The sequence below is a fragment of the Platalea leucorodia genome, assembly GCF_965183815.1.
Source record: "Platalea leucorodia genome assembly, chromosome: 3".
NCBI lineage: Eukaryota > Metazoa > Chordata > Aves > Pelecaniformes > Threskiornithidae > Platalea > Platalea leucorodia.
Window position 1 is genome coordinate 12,014,911 of NC_138825.1, and position 23,548 is coordinate 12,038,458.

General features: G+C 39.3%; 1 protein-coding gene across 2 annotated transcripts; it reads right to left on the minus strand.

Annotated features, from left to right (window-relative positions):
* Positions 1–279: 279 nt before the first annotated feature.
* On the minus strand, positions 280–23,548 carry B3GNT2 (UDP-GlcNAc:betaGal beta-1,3-N-acetylglucosaminyltransferase 2). 2 transcript variants are annotated; one of them, XM_082306187.1, is made up of 2 exons: positions 23,502–23,548; positions 280–2,682 (listed from the first exon to the last, which is right to left on the minus strand). In XM_082306187.1, the coding sequence occupies exon 2, from the start codon at positions 2,671–2,673 to the stop codon at positions 1,489–1,491; it is 1,185 nt and encodes a 394-aa protein (XP_082162313.1). In that variant the 5' UTR covers positions 2,674–2,682; positions 23,502–23,548; the 3' UTR covers positions 280–1,488. The 2 variants fall into 2 exon arrangements, with proteins under 2 accessions (XP_082162313.1, XP_082162314.1); XM_082306188.1 differs by lacking the exon at positions 23,502–23,548 and adding an exon at positions 23,023–23,109.

A 23,548-nucleotide genomic window follows, 5' to 3' on the forward strand; every position in this document is an offset into this window, starting at 1 on the left:
TGTACAGACAATTTTTCTTAGGGCACTTAATGTTCCCATGCTTTTGCCAGAGTTGTCCTTCTATTACAGCATCTAACAAATCCATGCACAATTACAACATTTTCTTGACAGTCTACTACATAAGCATTAGAGAAAGTTGTGAATAAAGCCTTTTGCTGCTGAAATTCTGAAAGGCATTGTTACTGAATGCCATGGAGCAGAGTGCAACTGCTCTGTAAGTCAACATTATGTCTCAAATGAAGCATTACAAGAAATATTTAAATCACGTTTTATTTTTCAAATTCAAAAATAACAATTAGCTTTATTTAACATGTTACACATCTCAGATTTAAAATATCATGCTCTTTTTAAATATCTGAGTGACAACACTATACAAATAAAATGTTACACAAAATATATTTTAAGAAAAAATTTTGGTCTTCAATCTGAACAATAAATAGACAGGCACTTCTACATATACAAAGGAAGCAACCACTATTTAGAATAACTCTTATAAGCAAGATGTGGAAATACAGAAGAAAATCTGAGTTTTGAGAACATGTTTAACTCTACATGAGACATCATGCAACTTCAAAGTTTGTTTCAAAATTCAAAACTCTTAGGATCTGCACAATTCTAGATTTGCTACCGCTTTACAGGAGATCCAAACCATGCTCTTGTAAGCAATGTGCAATTTCAGTTATTTGCATCAAATCAAGCTACCTGATCACATTTAGTGCCAAAACAGAAAACAAGGACTGACCAGAGCAGCTTTTCACATAAATAACATGAGCAACAAAGTCAGCTTTACCTCACATAAGCTTTGGGCAGGGGGTGGACCTAGCTGTACTTAACTGCCCAGCTCCAAACAAAATCTGTTCTTCCTTTTCCTTGTATATTCAGCTCTTCTATGGGGTGTTTCAAACCCTTTTGTAAAAAAAGCATCATCTAATAAATGATTAAATCCTTCAGACACAGGCACACTTTGCACAAAAGATCATAAGTAAAGGAGAAAATACTGTTCTGGGGTGCAGAAAGACTGAAAACTATAAATAAAAAAAAAATCAATAGTTAAAGTCTCATAAGAGCATTTCATACTTAAAGTAGAACTACATTCCTCCAATTTGTGAACTTTCAATTTACAGTGGTTTCCACACACAAACACTACTCAAGGAAAAATTATCTTCCACCATCACAATTAATGAAAGATGCATTGTAGTAGGCAATCCCTGTTTCCAATACAGCTAACCAGTCACTGACAACTAATTACATCCTTTAAGTCCTTTTTAAAATTAAGATGAATATTGAAACATAATGACCACTAGGACAGTGGAAAAGTCAGGACCAAGTCTTCAAGCCATCCCCTCCAATTTAGTATTATTCTCATTTTCAAAAGTACAGGAAAAAGTTGCCAGAGAAAATTAAACTATTGAACAGAGCTTCAATGGTCCACCAAGAAAGTCAGATCCAAACCTGGAAAGTTATTTGGACTTAAGACACTTATGCACATTAACAATTTAAGTGTGGATCTTGCAAGCGTGTCCAAATCTTAATCATTTCTTGAGGTTTTCTACTATGTACTAACATTAAGTTTGTGTAAGAACATATGTTATTTCTGTATTTCTCTTCGATATCAAATGTTTTGAAGCCTTTGTGTTTTTCCGGAGCAAGCCCAAGCTTCTGAAGGCACATTCCAGTATAAACATCATCAATAGGGTAAAGGAGTACCTGGTCAGATGCATTATTCAGTCTTAATGCCAGATCACCAGAGTACAGAAACCCACCGCCTCCTGCATATGGAGGATACGAACCTTCATAAACACTTTCTGGGATGTAGTACTTCAATTTTTTCTCTCTATGAGGTCCAGCATCTTTGATCACATCGCCTATAAATAAGTCTTTGGCTTTGTCCTTTGATAAGCTCTTCAAGTAATCCAGGATCTGATGGGTATTCACAAAAACATCATCATCACCCTTAAAAATAAACTGGACATCTGCACAACTGCTGCTGACCCACTTAAGAAACAGCACCTCTTTTAGAGTTAAATTGAAGAAAGTGTCTCTGTAGCTCCAGAGGAGAATGTCTTGGTGGGTTTCACTCTCAAATTTTATCATGTCTGAAAGATCAGGAAAATTATCCTCTGGTGGGGTCTGTCCAAGTAAGAAGACCCTTTTGACTGTCACATCCCCCGATTTTATTTCCTTGCCCCAGGACTCCCTAATTGCTTGCCTTCTATCAAAATGGGGTGTAAGTGACTTAATAGCCAGCAGCAGAAAAGGTTTATGTTTACACTTGTTTGGCTGATCCATTAATAGCGAGTAATTTCTACATCTCAAATAAAGTAGAAAGTCTTTGAACCTGTCTGGCAAGTTTGCAAAGTCACTAACTTCTGAAGGTACCCACGGGTCAGGGTCACAGGAACTGAGAACACTTGAGTTAGAAACTAAGTTCTCGTCCACAGTCATATTGGAAAGAATAGGGTTGTACAGCAGTTCAAGCTTCTGTTGCTGTTTGTTCCAATAAGCTTTGTGAGGAGTATATTTTCTCCAGAATTTGCTGCGTGGTATAATAACACGACCTTTTGCATTCTTCTCTTGGCTGCCGCTTTTTGAGACTTCCACAATCACATAAATAAAAATGTTTACCATCATCAGAATTCCCAGCAGCTTTAATCTTCTGCGTCCAACACTCATTTCTCATATCTGGGAAGAGAAAACAATGACAGAATTTTAGCCTTCTTTCTATTAAGTTCTTGATCTCATAAAAATACAAACTACTTTCAGACCAAGAACGTGCAAGTTAGCAGCCTAAAACCAGAGGTTACCTACACACAAAAAAAAAAAAACCGCAAAAATGTTTAATACATGCCCACCTACAGCTAGTAGGGGTTTGGGGTTTCATCAGCAAACAAGAAGCTGGCAAGTATGTAAAATTTCCATTTGCTGCTTAGGAATTTTACACAGCACTTCACAGTGGTCTAAATTAGCCAGCAGTTTTTGCTCCTCATTTAAGTCTCCCTGAAACACCTGACTGTGTAATAATTAGAATGTGAGCCCTCAGCTTGGCAAAGGCAGGCAGAGAAACTTTTTTTTTTCTGCTAGTAAGGTGAACTTAAGGGTATAGAATAAATTCCTATAAGATAAGGTCAGTTATTTTTCAATTAAGTTTCAAGCTTTTACACTTGCACTCTTATACCTTCCAACTACATAACAGGCAGAGCTGAATTTTAAAGCATACAATTCGTTTCTGTCCATTTCACTACAAATTTTTCACTACACAAAATTTAACAAGCTGTTCCTTGGGAGAGAGGCTGACAAAACTGGCCAGCTGCATTGCTGGTATTCAGGTCTCTGCAGACAGAAGAGAACGTGAATTTTGTTGGTTTTTTTTTTCTCCAACTGGAAAAGGGAATGAATGGCAGCAGAAAGTGAAAGTATAATTATTCCTAGGAAGGAAAAAGAAACCGAAGAGAAATCAAAAAAGGAGAGGTTTCCCATATATGCAAGAGCAGGAATAGTATGCGTACCTCTCTGCTGTAGCAAAGGTTATTGTGACCCGTCTCCAGTTTTTACTGAGAGAGAAAATGGATCGATCCCTCTTTCTTCCACAGCTGTCAGAATGAAAGGTGCACAGTACAAGGAGCAATGTGAAAACAGTGTGATCCTCTAAAGTAGTGCCTATCAAACTGTTTACTAGCCCAGAGGGATATCAAGCTACAAGCTACACAAAATTTAACAAGCTATTCTAAATCGGGAAGTCAGACCAGAAAAGAACTCAGAATGAATAAGAATGAATAAGAATTCAGAATGAATAAGAAAGTTAGTAAGACTACATTTAAGTCAGATACAGAACTTACTGTTGAGACGCTTTCATTTGCCAGGAGTATAAATAATTATTGGAAGGCCAGAAAAACCTCATGAAATAAAAGATTCGTAATCACTGTTAAAAGCCCAGCAGTAAACACTGCCTCAGAGGTCCTGAAGTCACAGAGCAATAGCAGTCACTTGAGAAGTACACCTTGTACTTGCTCTTCTTTTCATTTTATTTTCAGCCATCACCAGACACCTGAGCTAGACTGACCCCTGGTCTCCTCTGGTTTGACCAGTCTTACTTTCTTTTACTCCTCAGCAAGTTAAACACAAAATTTAGTAAGAAAGCAGCAGGTAAACAATCAGTAATCTTTTTTTTCTCATTTGACCCCTGCATTCTCATTAAATCCAAGGGGGGGTGGGGTGTATTTTTGAATTTAAATAAAAAGCCACTCCTAGAAACAATGCACAAAATCCCTACTCTCCCTTCATTTGACCTCATGTACCACCTGCATATTTATCTTTGTATAGACTCAGGTCAGATCTACTTTATTGAATATCCTGTTCTCAGCCAGCTATGAAGTTTGCTGTTCCAATTTTAAAGTAGTTTTCTTCTATACCTCAAACACAAAAACATACTTTGTGGTCAGTGCCATTATTTAAGCTAAACAGCTGAACTGTTAGAGAGTACTGGCTGGCCACATAGAGTTCAAAGAAACTTTATCTTCCTCTTTCAACTGCCGCAGCAGCTTCCACTCAAAACAGACCATTATATATGATTTTTCTTCACTTCCCTTTCAGCACAGACAAAAATACTGGAGGAGCAGCTGTCCCATGTTTTGTACTATTCCACACAGTTCAGCACGCACGTCAGTGCTGATCTACCCTGTCCTCTACAGCACTTCTCACTAGAACAACAAATGACGTGGTTTTTGACCTATGATCCCAGGACTCCCGAGACAACAGGGCGAGAAGCTCCCCCCCCAGTGATAGCTAACAAACACAGGACTGTCAAGAGCTCAGCTGGAGCCTGATTTTCCAGGATATGTAGCACTACACAGCTCATCTGTCCACAGCCCCCAGCTACTAAGCTATGAGTATTCAACACCTCTGTAAGTTATCTGGATGCTTGACCTGAGACTGTTCTGAACACAATGAGACACCATTTACAAACAACTTTATTTTCAATCACTTAAAATCCTTCAAATCACTAAGTCTCTTGGGTATGTATTCAAATTCTGTAACTACAAGATCCTCCCTAATCTTCCTGTTTTTCACTTGTCGCCTTGCAATCCCCTGCAGCAAATGAGACAGGGATCCTACACAGAAAAATCTCCATTTATTGTTAAACTTGGTAGAACTTTTCATCAGGAAAAGTACCAGTCTGGCAAGACAACACTGGTTCCATCACATAAAGCACAGTAAATGCTATCAGTCCCACATGTAAACACTTCCAGTATAATTTTCAGTCTCCTTTTTAAAAAGCTATCCAATATTGGCGATAAAATTAATACTTCTGAGAAGAGACAGGTAACAAGTGACATTTGATGTCAATACAAATAAGAGTTTTATAAGACATAACACCCCCCCAATTTTGCATGAAAGCCTTCTTCTCTTCTGTAATTAAAAGCTATCTACATGTGCTTTTTATCAATTTGTTAAGAATATAACTCATTAAGAATATCAAACCAATACTAAGGGCTACCAAGTGAAAAAGGGATAAAAACTTCTTTGTTAAAAAAAGTGTCCTTTTTCTAAACTAGACAAAGACAGGTTGTATTAAACACTTATTGATAGCATTAGATCGACATTCCTGAACTAAAAGCAAATAGAAAACAATCAGACTTCAGAAAGGCTATTTCTATAAATTGAAATAGAATCCTCCATTTTGCAATTAATATGTATTAGCTTTAATCATTACACCTGAAGACAGGAATTGATAAAAGGAAGCCAGTTCAGCAGTTTCACATTAAGTGAACTGGATTTATTACAAAACATAGTATTACAACCTTCAGCACAATGGCGGGGCGGGGGGGAGGGGGGGGGGGTTGCATTTGTGGGGGTTTTGGGTTTTTGTGGTGTTTGGTTCCCCCCCCCCCCCCCCCCCCTTCAGAGTAAAGACCCAAGCCCATATCTCAACACAAATCTCATTTCTCCATCTGCTTTGCTGACACTGCAGTGATTGACCAAAGTGCCAGCACGATGGAGATTTTGTGCGCTGGGCAGCTTGCTAAGGAGCAGCATCGTAGAGTACAAGACAGTGCCCATTTCCTACTTACAGATTAGTGACAGTGATCTGGACAGATCACAAAAGCTTCCTCTTATTCCAGTAAGAGCTTCTTCTATCACCATTAATATTACAAAAAATCCCAGCTGCCTCCGTTCACTGCTGAGAACAGAAGATCTGTTAGTGAAGCCAAAAACAAACTAAAAGTGATCTGGTTCATACTTAAATCTATCTGATGCATTTTTATACGAGTTTTGTTGAAGAACTAAGATGATCGGTACAAAGCAATACTCTATTCGGAAAAATTCCTGCTGCTTTAGGCGTTAAAAAAGAAAATGCTAGAACACTTAGCTAGCTAGCAGAAAAAGCAGAATGCAAGAGTAAACACTATATATTGGTAAAGCAAATCACAGTACACACAGAACCTCTGGAACAGAAAATCCCGCAGAAATTTATTCCAACTTCAGCGGGTAAGGTGAAGAGAGCTACCTACACTCAAAGGTGATCTGACACACAGCTTTTCAACGCCTGTTTTCAACTTCTCAGCTACACTGATATGAAGACTGTTTCAGCAATCAGTTCAAGTTTGTATAAATCATGACATTTCTGCTTATGCAACTTCTAGCTGCACAGTTACACATCAGTATCACTGCATACATAAAATCCATTTGTTCAAAGCCTTTAGAAAATATCCATGTGGCTAGGAAAAAAGGGGTTAACGTTAACCATACTCTGGATAAACCAAGATTCTGCTACAGATACCGTATTTGGAAAGATTGATTCTGCAGAAATGGGGGGAGTTGCCCTCTTCAGCTCCACTCCACTCTTACACTTTACTGCAGTCAAAATTAAGGTACTGATAGAAGGGAACAGATTTATGGAACCAGAAAAGCAGCACTGGGATCAAGAGATGGATGGAAAAGGCAAGCCAGCAGAACCTGGGAAGAAAAAGAGTTTCACTGTGCGACCACACAGCCATCAATAAAACAAGATAAACCCCAACAGAAGAAAACAGGTATTAAAAAGAAGTCATGAGCTACAAGAAAAAATTCCAAATGCCCCAAAAGCTTTAAGTCTAAATAACATTAATGCACCACAGTGAGAAACTGTTCACAGGTTGTTTTTAAAACAGTATTATTTTATGCTTTATCTCAAGAGTGGATGTATTCCAAATGTCTGCAGGGAACCTATTCAGAAGTATAGAAGTGTTGGTATGAAATGAGAATCACAGAATCACTCTCCTGAGCTGGAAGGGATCTATGAGGATCCAGTCCAACTCTTGACTCCTCACAGGGCAACCTAAAAGTTAAACCATATATCCAAGAGCATTGCCCAAATGCTTCTTGAACACAGAGTATGCACACTCCGTCCAGTTCCAGCAATTAATCAGATAAGAGACACTTTTTTCTGGAGGCAAGAATTTACACAAACAGGGGCCATGATACCCCCTGACAAAAGACAGGGGTTACATCTGGAGGACACCAAGCTCAAGGTCAAAACCAAGAACAAGTATATCTAAGTGTACCAGCCCCTAACTAAGGGTGCACATGGTTCATCAGTTTGAACTTCTCACATTGGAGCTAGGATCCTGCAGAAGAATTCTGATTAGCCCTGTTACAACACTTGATTTTCTGTAATGACTTCACAAAGTTAGTATGTGATGCTACTGATGCTACTAAGACACTGCTATGCACAAAAATAAGCTTAAACCTCTAAATGAGGTTTAACTATAGAAGACAAAAAGGCAAAAGAAAGAGGCAGATGTTGCAAAGTGGCTAAAAAAGCAAAGTATATTTAGAAGTTCAGAAAAAGCAATCCTCTCTAGGATAGAGACAACAAAACACAGCGGATTCAGATGGTGCACTAACTAGTCCTCTATAGCAAGATGTCAGAACACACCTGGATTTGCAGTCACTGAGTGCAGCCTATAATCAATCCAAACAGGAATTCTGAAGACTTGGAACTTGCTTCAATATCCAGATTTTGGCAGATGCTGGACATCACCCACAACTATGAAGTAGTTTCTCTATACTACAGTTTTTAAGCAAGGCGCTACTTCATTTGAGTTGGAGATTTTACCACAGATAGCAAAAACCTTCAAGGTAGGACAGGCAGGTGCTCCTTTGGAAAGGTCATCAAAACACAGACAGCATTGATAAGCATGAAAGCAAGTGGCAAATGCATAAATTTTGACAGTCAATCCTACCAATTTTACCAATGAAGCAACAAAAAAAAAAAAAAAAATCTCTCCTGAGAAGTCAGATCAAGTTTGTATCTAACTTATTTCACTCTGCTTATATTCAACAAAACACCCACTGAGTGTTTAAAATATCAGAGGATTAACTGCTTGCTTACACATTAACTGAGAGATCATAAGACAACTTCAGGAATGCCACTTTCCTAAATTAGTAGAACTTTCTTTTATTCCAGGTTTCTAGTTAGCAACCCGAGTATCAAAGAACCATATATTCATACACCAAATATTGATCATATTTGTTGATTTTTATTGATGTTTAATTAAAGTTCTTAACCAGTGGAGCCTCTTACTAAGATGCCCAACTGCTGTACATTGAAGCTGCTTCTGCAGCACTCTACACACTGTCTCAGTCTCTGTAGAGAGATGAATATCCATCCCAAGCTCCCCCTTGCAATGCGAGTATACCTATAGCATGAAACTGCAGAACAAGCCTTCAGAAGGGAGCTACAAAAGGGAAAGCAACTGTTACCTCATGTGTCTTAATACTGACGGAAAAGTCATCTTCCTTGCTCGTAAGTACTGAAGCCCATGGTAAATTACATAAGTGGACAGATTGCTGGTGACTATTTAAAACTTAACACCTAAAAAGGCATTACTGTTGTTATTGCAGGACGGTTCCATCATTTCCCTTTCAAATAACAGGCTAAATTTTATCAAAAACACCACTGGGCATGATGCAATGCAACAATACTCAGCAAGGGTCTTTACAAGCAGCTTCAGGTCAGCAAGTACGTTCAGACAGCGCAACCCTGAACAGTGTAAGGGTGTTAGCTTGCATTCAAAAGGCAGCGTAGCCTGTGGTAGCACAGTGACCTGTGCTGCATTCCACTGCACAGCAAGGGCATACCCACAAACTCTTCCAGCAAGATGAAGAAAATGCAGTATTCCTGTTTATTACATAAAGAAGGATGAAACTTTCCTTCAAAGTTTCAAAGGAGCAAAAGACAGGTAAGACAGCCGCCATTTTCAAGGTTATAGTTCTATTTAAAGATAACTTTAAATGGTGTTTCTAGATGTACCAAACCTCATTTCTTCACTCCAAGACCAGTCTTTTGCTATTAAAACATTCTTCTTTTATGCTTTTACTTATGAATGATATTTATTATTCTCCGATCTCAATATGAAAGCTCAACAGCAGCAAAAGTAAGCTGTGACTACCAGTGACCAGTCTCAACAGCAGCAATGTATCATACAGATTTGCAGCTAAGCAAACCACCCAAAGCAGAACTCCCTTAAAACAGCTTCAATATTTAGCATTGAGAATTAACAATTCCCCTGGGAAAGGAAGATCAGATAACATGATGCAGACTACCTCAGGTGCTGTTCCTTCCCATGTTGCATTTATTGACACCAGTATTCAAGCACCAGCAAGGTGCTCCACAGCACATGCAGCCGTAGTAGCAAATCTGTACTTCAAGGCACTAAACCAAACCTAGGCACGCTCATGCAACTCCAGAAAGAAAGAAAAACAATACGTTTAACCAGACTACCTGCCTCAACCCTCGCCTCTTGCAGCAGTTCCAGGCTGTGGATCCGCAAGAAGCTGAACCGATCTAATTGCCTGACCCCTCCTTTTGATGGAGACTTTCTCCTCCTCCCTTTCTGACTCCAAGAACTCAGGTCCAATCCCTCCCTCGCACTGGCTCTGGTGCTCTGCCAGGCCTTTCTGGAAACCGGTTCACATCACTAACCCAGCAGAAAACTAACAATGACCAGAGATGCACACCAGATAAGCACCAGAGCAGCTACATATCTCCCCTCTTCAGCACGGATGACAACACATCAGGAACTGAGCCTGGGTTCTGGATCCATAATCCCTTCCACCCTCTAATAAGAGGCTATTTAGCATCATAGCAATGACAACATTATACTTACACCCTGGTGCAAACAGTCATATATAATGCCAGTCCTTGAACAGATCATGCAGACACAAGGTAAAACACCTAAGTTTTTCTCCTCCTTGAAGTCTGACAGAAGCCATGACCTTTAACTGCAAATACTTGTGTCTTCTACTGAGGACAAGAGTTATGCTGTATTTTCTAAGTGGGCTGAGTAACCTGTCTACATTATTTGACTGCCAAAGCCAAACATTAAAAGTCCATTTACTTACTGGGGCTGACAGAATATAATCCTTACTCCCTGCAGGTACTACACCTACCACTCTACTGGTTCAGGACTGAACTATCAGGAATTTGGCAAAAGAAAGCTGTAATTCAGGTATCTAACAGATACTACCACCTTTCTCTCTTTACAGAGACTAGCTATAACTGGGGCTACGTCAGACTTGGATCTCACCATGTAACTTCATTTTGAAGCTTGATATCCCTTACAGCAGTTGTACATGTAGCACAACTTCTGGTAGTTCTAGCAATAATGCATGCAATACTGACACTACGGTTCTGAAGATAATTTTTAAAATTATTATTATTAAACACATCACAAGCCATATGCAGTCCCTCTAACCTCCTGTGAGATGCATCAGCTCTTCTAATACCTCAGTTCTGTTCAGTGAGTCAAAAGAGATACTTGGATTGAGCAACAACAGTTTTAGAATGTGAAGATGTTGTTAATAGCCCCAGGCTGTTATAAAAATTCTGTGCAATTTCCAACTTTAAAAAACTTGAACACTATTTTTCTAACCACACACAATCATATCTCTTTTTCCCCTCAGAACTTTACACAAGTCCACTTTTACAAAATAGTAATTAAGGACATCTTAAGAACTGGCAAATATTCAACAGATATCAGCATTCTGCTTCTGCAGAAGCATGTCACAGTGGTTACCACTGAAAAAAATCAATGTCGCCTGCGTTCTTCAAACATCACAGTCTGAAACAATATTCCAGTTGGAGGAAAGTTACCAAGATAACACAAAGCATCAAAAAGTGCAATGAAATTCAGAGCAGTTAACTTTTATTTTAACATTAGTTTTAATGAACTGCATACACCTGCTTTGAGCCATCTTTCAGCACATTATTTCCTTTTAAGAGAAATACTACTCTCTCAGTATTTTAGTATCAAAATATGTGCAATATCAAAGTGCAACTTGGGCATGGAATCTCAAGATCCAAATAAATAGCAAGACTGGGAAAGGATGTGCTTGTATTTTCCTAAAGCGTAGCCTGAGGCATAAAGAACTATAAACAGTTTGAATAAAAGCCAATCTACTTTCACATTCTGTTTCCCACTAGTTACCTTCAGCACATTTTGCTAAAAAAAAAAAAAAAAAAAAAAAAACAACAAAAAAACACCAAAAAAACCCCCAACACCCAAAAAACCAACAAAACAACAAAACCCACAAAAAATCACCACCACCAAAAGCAAAGCTGAAAAAACTCCACACCCAAAAAACCCAACAGTACAGTGAGGCATTTCTCTAGTAATACTCCCCTGGTTTTCTGTAGTAAGGTATTACAGGGCCAGGAGCTGCATTTGAACCATGCTTAATTACTGTTGCTGAACCTAATCTCACTTTGTCCAGTCCCTCTTGGTACCCGTTTATATTTTCAACTTTTATGAATTCCACTGGTGATGAATTCCTCAATGTTTCACAGAGCAAGAACTTGGAATGACTTGCTTTTCTATTAGCACACAGGACGGGAACCCTCGGAAAATACAACATAAAAAAATTGCAGTTATTTTCTCTACGTACATTTGCCATACCAGCTATATAACCAACATTTATCTGTCCTCTGTTCCTTCTTTGCCACAATAAGAAGTCCTAGTCATTTTATTTCTGGAACTATTTTGCACTTCTGAGTAACCTTATCTTCCCCACCCACCCCACCCGCCTTAGGTAATATTTTAGATGGCAACAACAAAAAAGGCATTGAGTACTTAAAGCTCATGAATAAGAAGTTGCGGAGACTTTTTTAGAGCTATATATCAATGCGGCTTGGGATAAGGCGCAAGCCAGATAGCATACTCAGTCTTGCTAAACATAAGGAGGGAGAATTACTTCCAAAATAACCACAAAATTTGAGAAAGAACTCTTTCCCACACACATCTCAGCATATTCCCATTAGCTTAGAAAGCTTTATCATTTAAAACATCCACACACATAACTGGTTGTCCAAAACCCTCATGGCAGGTGGATGATACCGAGCTTTTGTCATTTAATTTTTCAGGAAAGTCATCATTGTCTTGTGACCTATATGAAGTTGGATCTTCTCAAATCAGCTTCCAGCACCCACAAATTTTACCACTAAAATTATCACTAATCAACACTTATTTTGGCTGTCTGGTAATGAGATTAACTGGACCTGACACCTCAGTGTTCCTAATAATACACTTAACTAACCTGGTTCCTCACGGACCATGCCCTACAATTTAAGGGAATGAAGCGTACGCTGCACGGAATGATAGACGGTTCCATCAGTTCTGTGCTACACTTGGTACTGCTTCCTTGTTACTCCTCATTTTCCACTGCCCCTAACCCTTGTCCATGCACTCAGCTGCTTCACAAAGTAGCTTTGATAATAAACTTGGGGCCTCATGAACTCTATCACCGGTTTATGTTATAGGTTACAAACTCAACACTATCTTTTCAAGTCTGAAACTGGCACAGAAGGATTGCCACCTCTTACATGAAAGAAAACAATCTCCAAACTTCAGGCATTGGAGTTACCCTAAGCATAGCGACAAAGCTCTCCACTGTCCCTCCTTTTCTGATAGCCCACCTGTAGCCCTATTCCTACAGAAGGGTTTTCAAATATGCTTTTGTTCCTGCTTTGAATTAATGCCTCTCAGCTTTAATGGTAGTTTTCACAGAGTTCTACATTGCACCACCCCCTCCCAATTACAGCAAAAACTTCTGCAGCAGCAGAAACACTGGAGCTACCTACAGACTTTAGGAAATAACTGCACCATTCATTCTCAATTCATTTGGCACATCACATTTGCAGTCACAGGGGTAAGAGCTTAGACCCAGCTTCTAAAAATATTCTGAACAACCATATGTCTGCACACAGATGGGTGAAAAACCCTAGTTTCCAACTGAAATGGTGTTAAAAAAAGGAAAGATACAAACTGTTGCAATTTCCCCACACAGAAAACGTCTCACTCCATGTGGCATTTAATCCAGTATCCTACAGAAACTCTTTAATTTTTTTTTTTCTTTAGTGGCTAATATACTTAAGTAAGACAAGCTGATCTAATGAACATGTGCTATTCAATCCAATGGTAATTAACTGGCTTGAATAAAAACCTTTAAAATGTTGTAATGTTGTACTCACAGGCCTATTGTTTTAATCATCGAAATGAGGCCCACAAACTATTTTCAACAACCCAAACTTTTGCCATCAGCCAAGGAAAAACTACAGTGAAAATGAAAGAACATATTTCTAAACTTTGACTGACTTTAATCAAGCACTAAAGCAATAGTCCATATTTGAACAGCTCCCTTCTTACTCATTCTTATACGAGCTACCATATTACGAACGTGACATTCCAAGAAGCCTATCTGGATTGTTTCCTGTGGTGGACTGATTGCAGCAATTAAGGAATAGCCTCAAACAGCACATAAGGTGGAAATTAATATCACCGTTATATTTACTACTTCATAAATAAAAATGATTTTATAAAAACATCTCTTGAAGGTTATTACACAACATACGAGTCTTAGAAATGCAAAAGAACGTAACTATGCTTTGTAGAATTTTAAGTGCAGTGGTACATAAAATACATGGCATTTTCTCTAAATACAATCTAGAATTGTAATTCACAGCCCAGTTTTGTGAACCACAGCTGGCTTACAGAATAGAAGTTGCACTACAGAACAGGTAAATATTTTTCTCCACACAGGCAGATAGTGTCTGTCATCTGGCACCATGTAAATACACACAAACTGGCTTTATTATATTAGTTATACCATCTCATTTGTTTCCTATGATCCACAGAGCTGCTTCCAAGAAAACTGTGCAATAACTATAGAAGGAAGGCACAAAAGACAATAAAGTCATCATGCACCCCACACGAACTACAGTTCTGAAGTAAAAGAAGGCCAAAGCTCCACTTGCAGCTTCTCAAGCCTCATCCAAGTCACAACCACAACCAAGTGAACCAAGAGAACATGTTCCAACAAGGTTCTTCTACAGCATAAGGCAAATTTGACCACGCTCCATCACCATGTCTCACCAAGACTCCAAATCACATGAATTAAGAGTCAGTCTTCATTAGGTAAGAACACCATCCTATAAGCTTGTCAGTAGACAATCAGATTATCATTGAAGTCAATTCCTCTAGGTACAATGCAGACAGACCCTGCAGCTATGTGAAGGGATCTGTGAGCACTACAAACATTTAAATTTCTCAGACTACTACCACCTCATGTCAGCAGGTTTATTCTCTGCAGAGTCTTGCTTCTCAAAGCAATCAGATGACGCACAATGTTTAAAACGCATTGCTCGAAGCAGTTATGTTAAGATGAAACTCAAGAAGTTAACTTGTCAGAAGCTGCTACAAAAAGGTGGGGAAATCCCTGCTACATTAAAGTTTGTAAAAGCATAATGAGAATCCGAAACTCCCTACTCCTAATAGCCTAGTTGACTGCTGTCCTGAGACTACTGACATTAGCTTCCAACTGTGGTACTAAGATGGAATAGTCCTTTCATTTATTGCTAAATGGTAAGTTCTGAATAGCAGAATCCCAAAATCTTCAGGGTAAGTTATACTACTGCTATGTTTCCTGTCACCATTTTGACTAGTTCCAGGTGCTTCCCTCCCTCTAGCTCCTCAAACAGGAAAGAGAAGTTACCAGAATGCTGCCTTTTAAGGTACAATATTTAAAATAACATCTATGAAACAAAAGTTTTGTTGACTTTATACTGCTGCTTAGAAATATTGCAGCAATACCCACAAAGTTTGCATCAAGTCATCTTTACAAAGTAGTTCAGGACAACAAAAACTTTTAACTTCATTAGAACCAGTTCATGCGAAATTCCTGCCTGACAGAATACTTGCAGATGGAAGAGATACCACCAGATCTCCACTATCTCTAACTGAACACTTCCAGCCCTGAATCAAACTGATAAAGTCACAAAACCTTCAACTGGAGAGTGATCTACTTTTTCATCCATTTTTAATTAGAAAGTCAGCTGCCAGTAAATCACTCAGATCATCCCAACTCTGTCTATATTTTAAGTTACTATAGGTCTCTCATAAAAGGTCTAGGTTTAATTAAGAAGATATTTAAATATTCTGTACCTGTTGAATTCAATGCAAGTTAGGCCTCAATATTTTTTTTACCTGTTAAAATTAAATCCTTGGATTGGCTGAAAGAATGTTCAGTTCACATTTGAATTGTTTCAAGTGTTCCTATAGAAGACCATGGTATATGCAAGAAAAGCCCTCTGGTCATTATGAAAAGTCTTCTGTAAACTCAATCCCAGATTTAATGTTTATTCCAGTTTTTCTACTGGTACAAACTACTTGAGTTTGGCCATGATTTTCTACAGGGATAAAAAAGGAATAGAGTTCCACACGTACACCACACTTACATAAGGCAATTTACACCATGGCAGTGTCCCCATAAATTAGTACATTGTGCTAATATTACCATTCTATACTAGCATACTTGCAGCCACACTAAACATCTATGAAGGTGTTCCTAACTGCACATGCAAAATAACTTGTGATAAACAAAGTTTAGTTTCTTTAAGAGTAAAAAGGATTTGGGTTGTTGGTTTGTGGTTTTTTTTACGAATTGAGATTTCACACTGACAACCAAGGGTAACATCTCAACTTGCTATAAAAACTAATATTAAAAGTTTAATACCTCAGTATTTGAGGGCTCATGGTAGTGAAAGCGACCTGTTTTTCCCCAATCCAGTATACAAAAGAAAAAAAAAAAAAATCACGTGTCATTCTAAGGTCAGTTCAAGCTTTAGAATTACGACATTGTGCAATTTGTTAGAATAACCCAGACCTGCCAGCTTCTGATTTACAAACTTCAGTTTTTATACACCTTTGAGAAGGCTTGAGCTTGAACGAACAGTAAATTACGAAGAACGAAGAGATTTAACTGAGTGGCAGCAGAGAAATATTTCTTGGAAGAAAATTAATTGTCATTCATCACATCGATTACAAGTCGGCAGGTACAGTTCCATGGCATTTAAAACAGTTTCAGTCATGGCTGACACACACTCCTGTAATTTATTCCTTCCCCTATTGCACAGTCTCATCCCACCTTTGCACTGATTTGACTGTGGTGAGTCAGTTCAGGGAGCTAAAGAGGATGATAAAGAACCTATCAATAAAGCAGCAATTAGTTTTCAGCTGGCTCACATCACTAGATTTGCTTGCTGCTGTGCTGCACAAACACCAGTAACAGTGAAGGAGAGGGAAGACTCACAAAGCCAAGACCACAACAGATCCCATTTTCAATCAGCTTAAGCTTTCATGTACCAGCACGCTGCCACTGCAGCCTGATGCAACTGATCTTGTTCCCACCTTCATCCACAGAGGTCCCACAGGCAGGGCTAGAGAAGCACCAGCACTGGTCCACCAGAAGCAGCTAGCCTTTAGGCAACCTCAACCATAACAAGACACACCCTGGGGTCTGAATGTCTCTAATACTTTTTGTAATCAAGTCAGTTGGTTAGCTATTCAACTAGCCTGACCCACCCATTTCCACTGCTCCTAGTGTGGTCTGCTGGAGTGTTATCTTCCCATAATTACCTGAAAGCTAAGGAAGTGGATAATGGACTACCTTCCTCCCAGATAGTTAGCATATGGACCAATGCTAGTTCTGGTAACAAAGAATGAAGAATGTCTAACACGTTGAAAGCATCACTGGGGTATGCAATGGACATTTTAAAAGATTTTAAAAGTCTACTGTCTTTTTACTTTTATGCTGTATTTGAAATAAAAAAGGTGATTTAGTATACCTATTCAAGATGCAGATAACCATAATTTCCACAAACAAGACAATTCACCTCCTCCTGGCATCTCTTCCAGCTTTATCTTAAAACCAGTAATTACTACTGCCTTAGCCATATTCCAACCACCTTTATGTCTGCATAGAGAGCATTCACTATTTAGTCAACTAACAAAACCGTCCTTTAAGCACCATACTTCAAGTCATCAAAATTTTACCTCTGCTTTGTCTTCTTGCCCATGTTAAACTGTCAGACATAAGCCACACTACTAAAAACTATGTTTCAAAAGCAAGGATGCTATAACTTGATAATGTCTGATGAGGTTACTACCCCCAATGACCACTCTGCTTTTGGGTTAAAAGTAAACAGACACTGGCTTTCAATGACTTCCATGAGATGCTGCCTTTGCAGCCAGCAGCTCGGTAACGGGATGCACAGGTGGGATGACAGCCTTCCCAGCCATCTCGAAACATGTTTCCCTGCAAGTGCTATGTGGTTAGTCAAAAGTGAATTCACACCAAATTCAAACTGTGAATATTCAGGTCAGAATTCCAAGATCTGCCTCTGAATTTACAGTACTGAACTAAATAAATGTTTAAGAATGCAAAACCTACATTTTAAAATGCAAATACATGAAAAGATTTTCACCTTTAATTGGTTTCGATTTCAAGTGTAATTAACAAGTACAGGAAAAATGTTTTTCATCTTTCTGAAGAATTAATTTAAAGTTCAGAACATCAGTGGGGTTTTAAGTAGGGAAGTTCATTTTCCTCCTCCAAACTTGTAAAACCTAAGATACAGATATCATTCCAGCCTATCACATTTAAGGAAAAGGGAACAATTTCTCCAGCAGTTTTAGGCAGCTAAAGATGCATATAAGTACCAGGAGGATTTTGTAAAAAGATCTTTAAGCAGGTTAAGCAGCTAACTCCCATTTTTGTTAATGGCAGATAAGCACCTAAGCCGCTTAGGGACTTCTAAATCCAAGCAGGAACTTCTTCTGTACCTGTTACCTGCACACCAATGCGAAGTATCCAGTACATTCGAGAGTGGTTTGAGTAAACAGGTTTAAGCTGTTTTGCATGTCTTTTAGTTGTTTTTATTCAAAAGTAAATGAATGATAAGTTTGCAATAACATTCTCCATCCCAAAGACAGCCTTCCATTACCATTTTCTAACATTCAAACATCAGATTAAAAAATATCATTGCTCTAAATTCAGGGTACAGTCTGACATTCAGCTGCACCATTCCTTAAACTGAATTTAAAAATCCCATCCTTCCCCAGTCCATGAATTCCCATACTTGCATAGCTCGCCGTATGACATTACGTATAACCCCAAAGACAAGCAAACAGAAAGGTTATTTCTCACCCCCCCTGGTTCCTCAATTCAGTTCGCAGCACAGCTGCACAAACAGCTACGCCAGCACAACAGACTGGGGGTGCAGAGAGGAGCACCGCCTTAGCCACTGTGCCTCGGAACCAGCCTACAGAGGGATGCTATCAGCAGGAAACCGGGTGCAGGCTGAATGGCAGGTGGCTGCAGCAGGAAGCTGAGCACCCCACATGCACGCACACCTTGGCGGGGCACAAACTTTCAGTACCCCACTGCTACTGTAAATTTCATACAAATATGCATATCCTCTGGTGGTTCATAAACCATTGAGAATTAATCTTTTCTAGAAAACGAATAAAATTAGTCACCCACAAAAAAAATCCCAAACCTCAAGATTTCTTGCTCATTTAAGAGCTGACTTACAAATTAAGTGAGTCAATCCACTCTCAGAGTAACTTTTTTGTGAGTTTAAGATGAAGCAGCTGCTAAATTTCAGAAGTTATTTACAAAGATGAACAAAACTAGTTCCAAGTGAAATGCTTTTCAGCTCTTACTATTGTATTTCTCTCAAACAACAAAGCTTTCTTAACCAACTGCTGATGAAATTGTTTCATCAATTCTCCCTTTAAAAATCTCAGCACCACACCCATCACACACTGGGATTCTTTTCCTTATTTAAATGCTAATTGCTTCTCATGAGACATCAAGTCAATCGTTCTTTTGCACAGTTCATCACAAGACATTTTAATGATCCAGTCTTTTCACTGGGTTTTACATGATCTGGAGACTTGGGAAGGTTTACTTACTTGCCTTTTAAATCCTAAAAGGCCCAGTGAAATCGATATAAGAGAAGTGCAGGATCAAGCCCAAGATACCTGTCAGTTCTTCCTATGTAAAAAGCAAAATGTGCCTGAACAGATCTAAGATATTTATTCCCTAACTTTCGGTTAGTGACTTTTTCACTCCATACTAAAATTATGGGAAGAGCCTGTATTTCATTTTATCATCATCATCTTTTCTTGGTTATTTTTTGCTGGTTTTTAAGCACATAAGGATTGTGCAATGCAACTGCAAAGTAGTAGCAGACTGATAAAAACATCTAAATATATATTTGTGAGGTCAGAACATGGCGTAACAGGGAGACTATATTAGTAATTTTTGTTAACTGCACTCACGGGCAAAAATTCTTCTCTAAACCATGTGAAGCATTTGTCTGAATATAGCCTACCAACGCACTAGAAACATCGAATACTAATCTGGTGACTTCGCATGCACAAAACCATAATGGCCACACCTTCCTCCTAAATTAATTGTTAACACTTCGGTTAAAAATGTTATTTTACAAATGCCCATTAGAAATTAAAATTGAGTATACCTGAAAAAGATTATAAAAGTTTAAATTTGAAAAGCAAATGGATGCCTACTTGCTTCAAAATTACTTACTTACTTCTACTGTATAGTAACAGAAAATATAATAAATAAACATACTAAGAAAAAAAATCCCAAACTGACAACCTATGAAAGGGACAAAGATGGTTTCAAGCTTTTGGAAGGTGATCAATTCTAATGGCTTTCCAGAAACATTAACATGAAAATGAGACACATTAGAAGTCTCCTTATTTTAATGAAATGCATCTTTTTTCTATATTCTGTGCTTTCTACAAAACCACACCAAACTAAATAAAACAGATTATTAAAACCTTGTTGCCACAATACTCTTGCCATAAGCTTCCCTCCACCCCCACCCCTCCTTTGGCAAGTTTTAGAATTACACAGTTTAAGAAGCTTTAAGTGTGTGACAAACCTACAAAGAAACCTACCAGGCTCTACTATTTACAGTGCAAATGCTTCAACTGAAAAAGAATAAATTAATGGGCTTTTTACAGCAGGAAACATAACCAAATCCAGTAAAACACAGAGATCTGGAATGCCAACCCTTGATGCATTTCTGACAGAGCTGCTCAGTCATTTTCTATCAAAACCCTGTGTCTGACAGCACACAGAAAAGGCCCATCAAGTAACTAACTTCACGAAGTTTCACAAGCTGTCTGAAGTAAAGATTTTACAAGATAATTTGACACATATTTATTTGTCAAAAATGAAGTAATCTGCTGAAAAACGTTACCAAAGAAGTTGGCTGAGGATTTTAATTGATACTGTTACATCTTTTTCCTCTCCTTTAGTTAATTTGGAGAAATACAGATATACAGGTTTCAGTCAAGTACACATATCGATGACAAGCCATCCCTGCTTCTTGACTGCTGTGATAATGACAATATTGGCTGTGGTAGGAGACATATGACTACATCCTATGTTTCAATACGATGGGCACTGACATAGACTGTCTTTTATCACCACCATTTGTTCTCCTTCAAGTGGTTTCACACAGTCAACAGAAAAAAATCACTATTGGAGCTAGTCCCACTAAAAAAATAGCTGCACCAGGTGGCAGTAAAATGACAATGGCTAAGGCTCTTGGCACTGACAAGTCACCATGGAGGAGTACTCCTCTGAAAGACTTCATTCTCCCAAGAGTCTGATGGGTAGGCAAGAAGATGAAGACTCAAATCCTGTATTTTTTTCCTCCATCTACAGTGTAACTTAATCATGCTGACAACTGCATATGTGTCAGCACAGAATACAAAACCACTTTATCCACTTCTCATTTTTCGTCAAAGCCTTTCTGAGCAAGCACTACTTTTATACTCATCTCCTCAGCAGCATCTTCATTACCCAGAAGTATTTAAAAAATTTAGGAGGAGCTTACAGGCAACAATAATAAAATTTTTGACCACCAGTGACATTGTGTTCATTAGGAACAATCTCTAGGGAGATTAGCGAGCTCTATCTATTACGAGACAGGGCATCAGACAGCTAGCTAGCACTCCCAGTCACCTAATGCATGACCTTCAAAACAAGGCCCTTCAGCAGTGTTACCTTGCTGCTGTACCTCATTTTCCTCGTCTATTTATAGTATATGGGGAAAAGAAACAAGCAAAAATCCAAGCAAAACCAGTTTCCAGATGACAGAATTACTTATAATTTTTGATCACTTTATGCAGTGTCTGTAGTTTCCTCACAGCCGTACAACAATATTGCACAACATGTCAGGTAGAAAGTCACACATTCAAAACAATCAGCAAAATCAGGGTTTCCTTTAAGCCAAAAGATTTCGATTCTAACCGATAGCATTACATTTTTAAGTGTACGACAAACATTCTGTATTTTAATTCATCTCCACTGCAATATTGTGTTTTAAAGAGTCTATTCTCTTTTCAAATTTTCACGGCCTGGCAAAAAAAAAAAAAAAAAAAACCACATTAGAAATCACATTTGCTGAACGAGAAAAGCTGATTCTCCGTTTTGCTTCCTCCACGCATTTGGTAATAATTCGGAGCTAATTCAGCTCCTCCGGTGGTTTCAACAGGTATTAGGCTGGGTGACTGAGGTGACAAGGCAGCCGTTGCCAGCAGCCAGTTCCTCACCTGAACAAAGCACCAACTGTACCACTCACCCGAGTGTCATCGGCTCCCCCCACCCCATCCGCACACACACACCTCCGTGACAGCATGAAAATCTGACGCAAAAGCGGAACTGCAAGAAGAACATGAAACCACTTTTAAGCAACTTTAAAAGAGAACTAAGTTCGAGACTGCCTCTCAAGACAGGGGAGGAATAATTAACCAGAAATTTCCTCAAAGGAGAACGCTATAATCATGTTTCCTCAACAACTTTCAGATTATATATTTAGCATGTAATTTTATGCATACATCCTTCCACAGCCAGATTAAACTCTTCTGTGCCCAAACTCACTGTGCCAAAAATAATTATATTAAAAAAAAAAAAAAATCAGGCAGAAAAAAGCAACTGAACCAAGTAAACTTCACTTCCATAGTTAAAACTAAAAGTTAGTGTTTAACAATCAACTCCAACAGCACTGAGCATTTTGGGAAGTCGGACTAAAGGGTTACTTAAGTAACTTTCACCATAAATTTTTGCAGGATGACTAATGAATTGTGAACTGCAGTCTGGCCACAATCAGAGCGCATAACCTTAAGTCCCCTCCTGGCGGGGCACTGTATATCTCAGGAAGTTTAAAGGACTAAAAAGCATCATCTCGTGACGGAACACAATATATTCAGGCCAACTCTAGCAAAAATATCATTTTCCCCCTTTCAGGTTCACCAAAGTGCATACTTGAGAGCCACCACCTCAGCACTGTACCGTAACAGCAAAATCCTAACGCTGCGCAGGTATTAATAATTAACCTACTCGGTTACAGCCTTCTAATTAGCTGACCCCACGAGCTGTGCGAGTCTTCCAGCTCCGCCACCACCGCCGAAGAAAACCCGACGGGCGCTACCCTGCCCGCGTCCTCCCCTCTGCTTCTCTCCTCCAGCCAAGGAGAGGATTGCAGCAGCACCCAGCACTGCAGCAACCCTACGCCTCAGGTTTTCTCTGGAAAAGGCTCACCGTTTCAGCATGAACTCCTCCTCCCCACGTTTTTAAAAAAAAAAAAAAAAGCGACGACAAACATACGGTCATTTAACTCGGCTGAGCTGGCCTAAGTTTCATCCATGCCAACAGACCGCGCCTCTGCCTTCCTCTCACCGAGTTTGTTGCAACATGTGCCGGCTGCCGGCGCTCCTGTGGGCCAGGGTAAATGTCGCGTCCGCGTAGTTTAACCCCACCCTTTCCACCGCCTGTCACCTCCTCCATGGGGCAAAAAAAAATTTAAAACAAAGCCCTAAAAATCCCAAATAAATATATACGTCTCCGACCGTTCGCCGCCCCCCCCCCCCCCCCGGTCAGCCTGTAGCTGTCAGTACACAAATAAGCTAGGGGCTACGAGGAAGAAAACCCTCACGACCTGGAAAACAAGAGGAGGTAAAAATTAAGTTAAAACATCATTTTTTCTCTCCCGCCCCCCCCCCCCAGCCCTTTTCGCAGCGACGACCCCCGCCGCCCCGAGAGGCAGCGCTGGCGGGGGCAGCAGCCGAGCCCCCTCCCGCACGTACCTTGCCAGGCTGCCGCGGGTCTCCGCCGGGGTTCTTCCTGCCGCCGC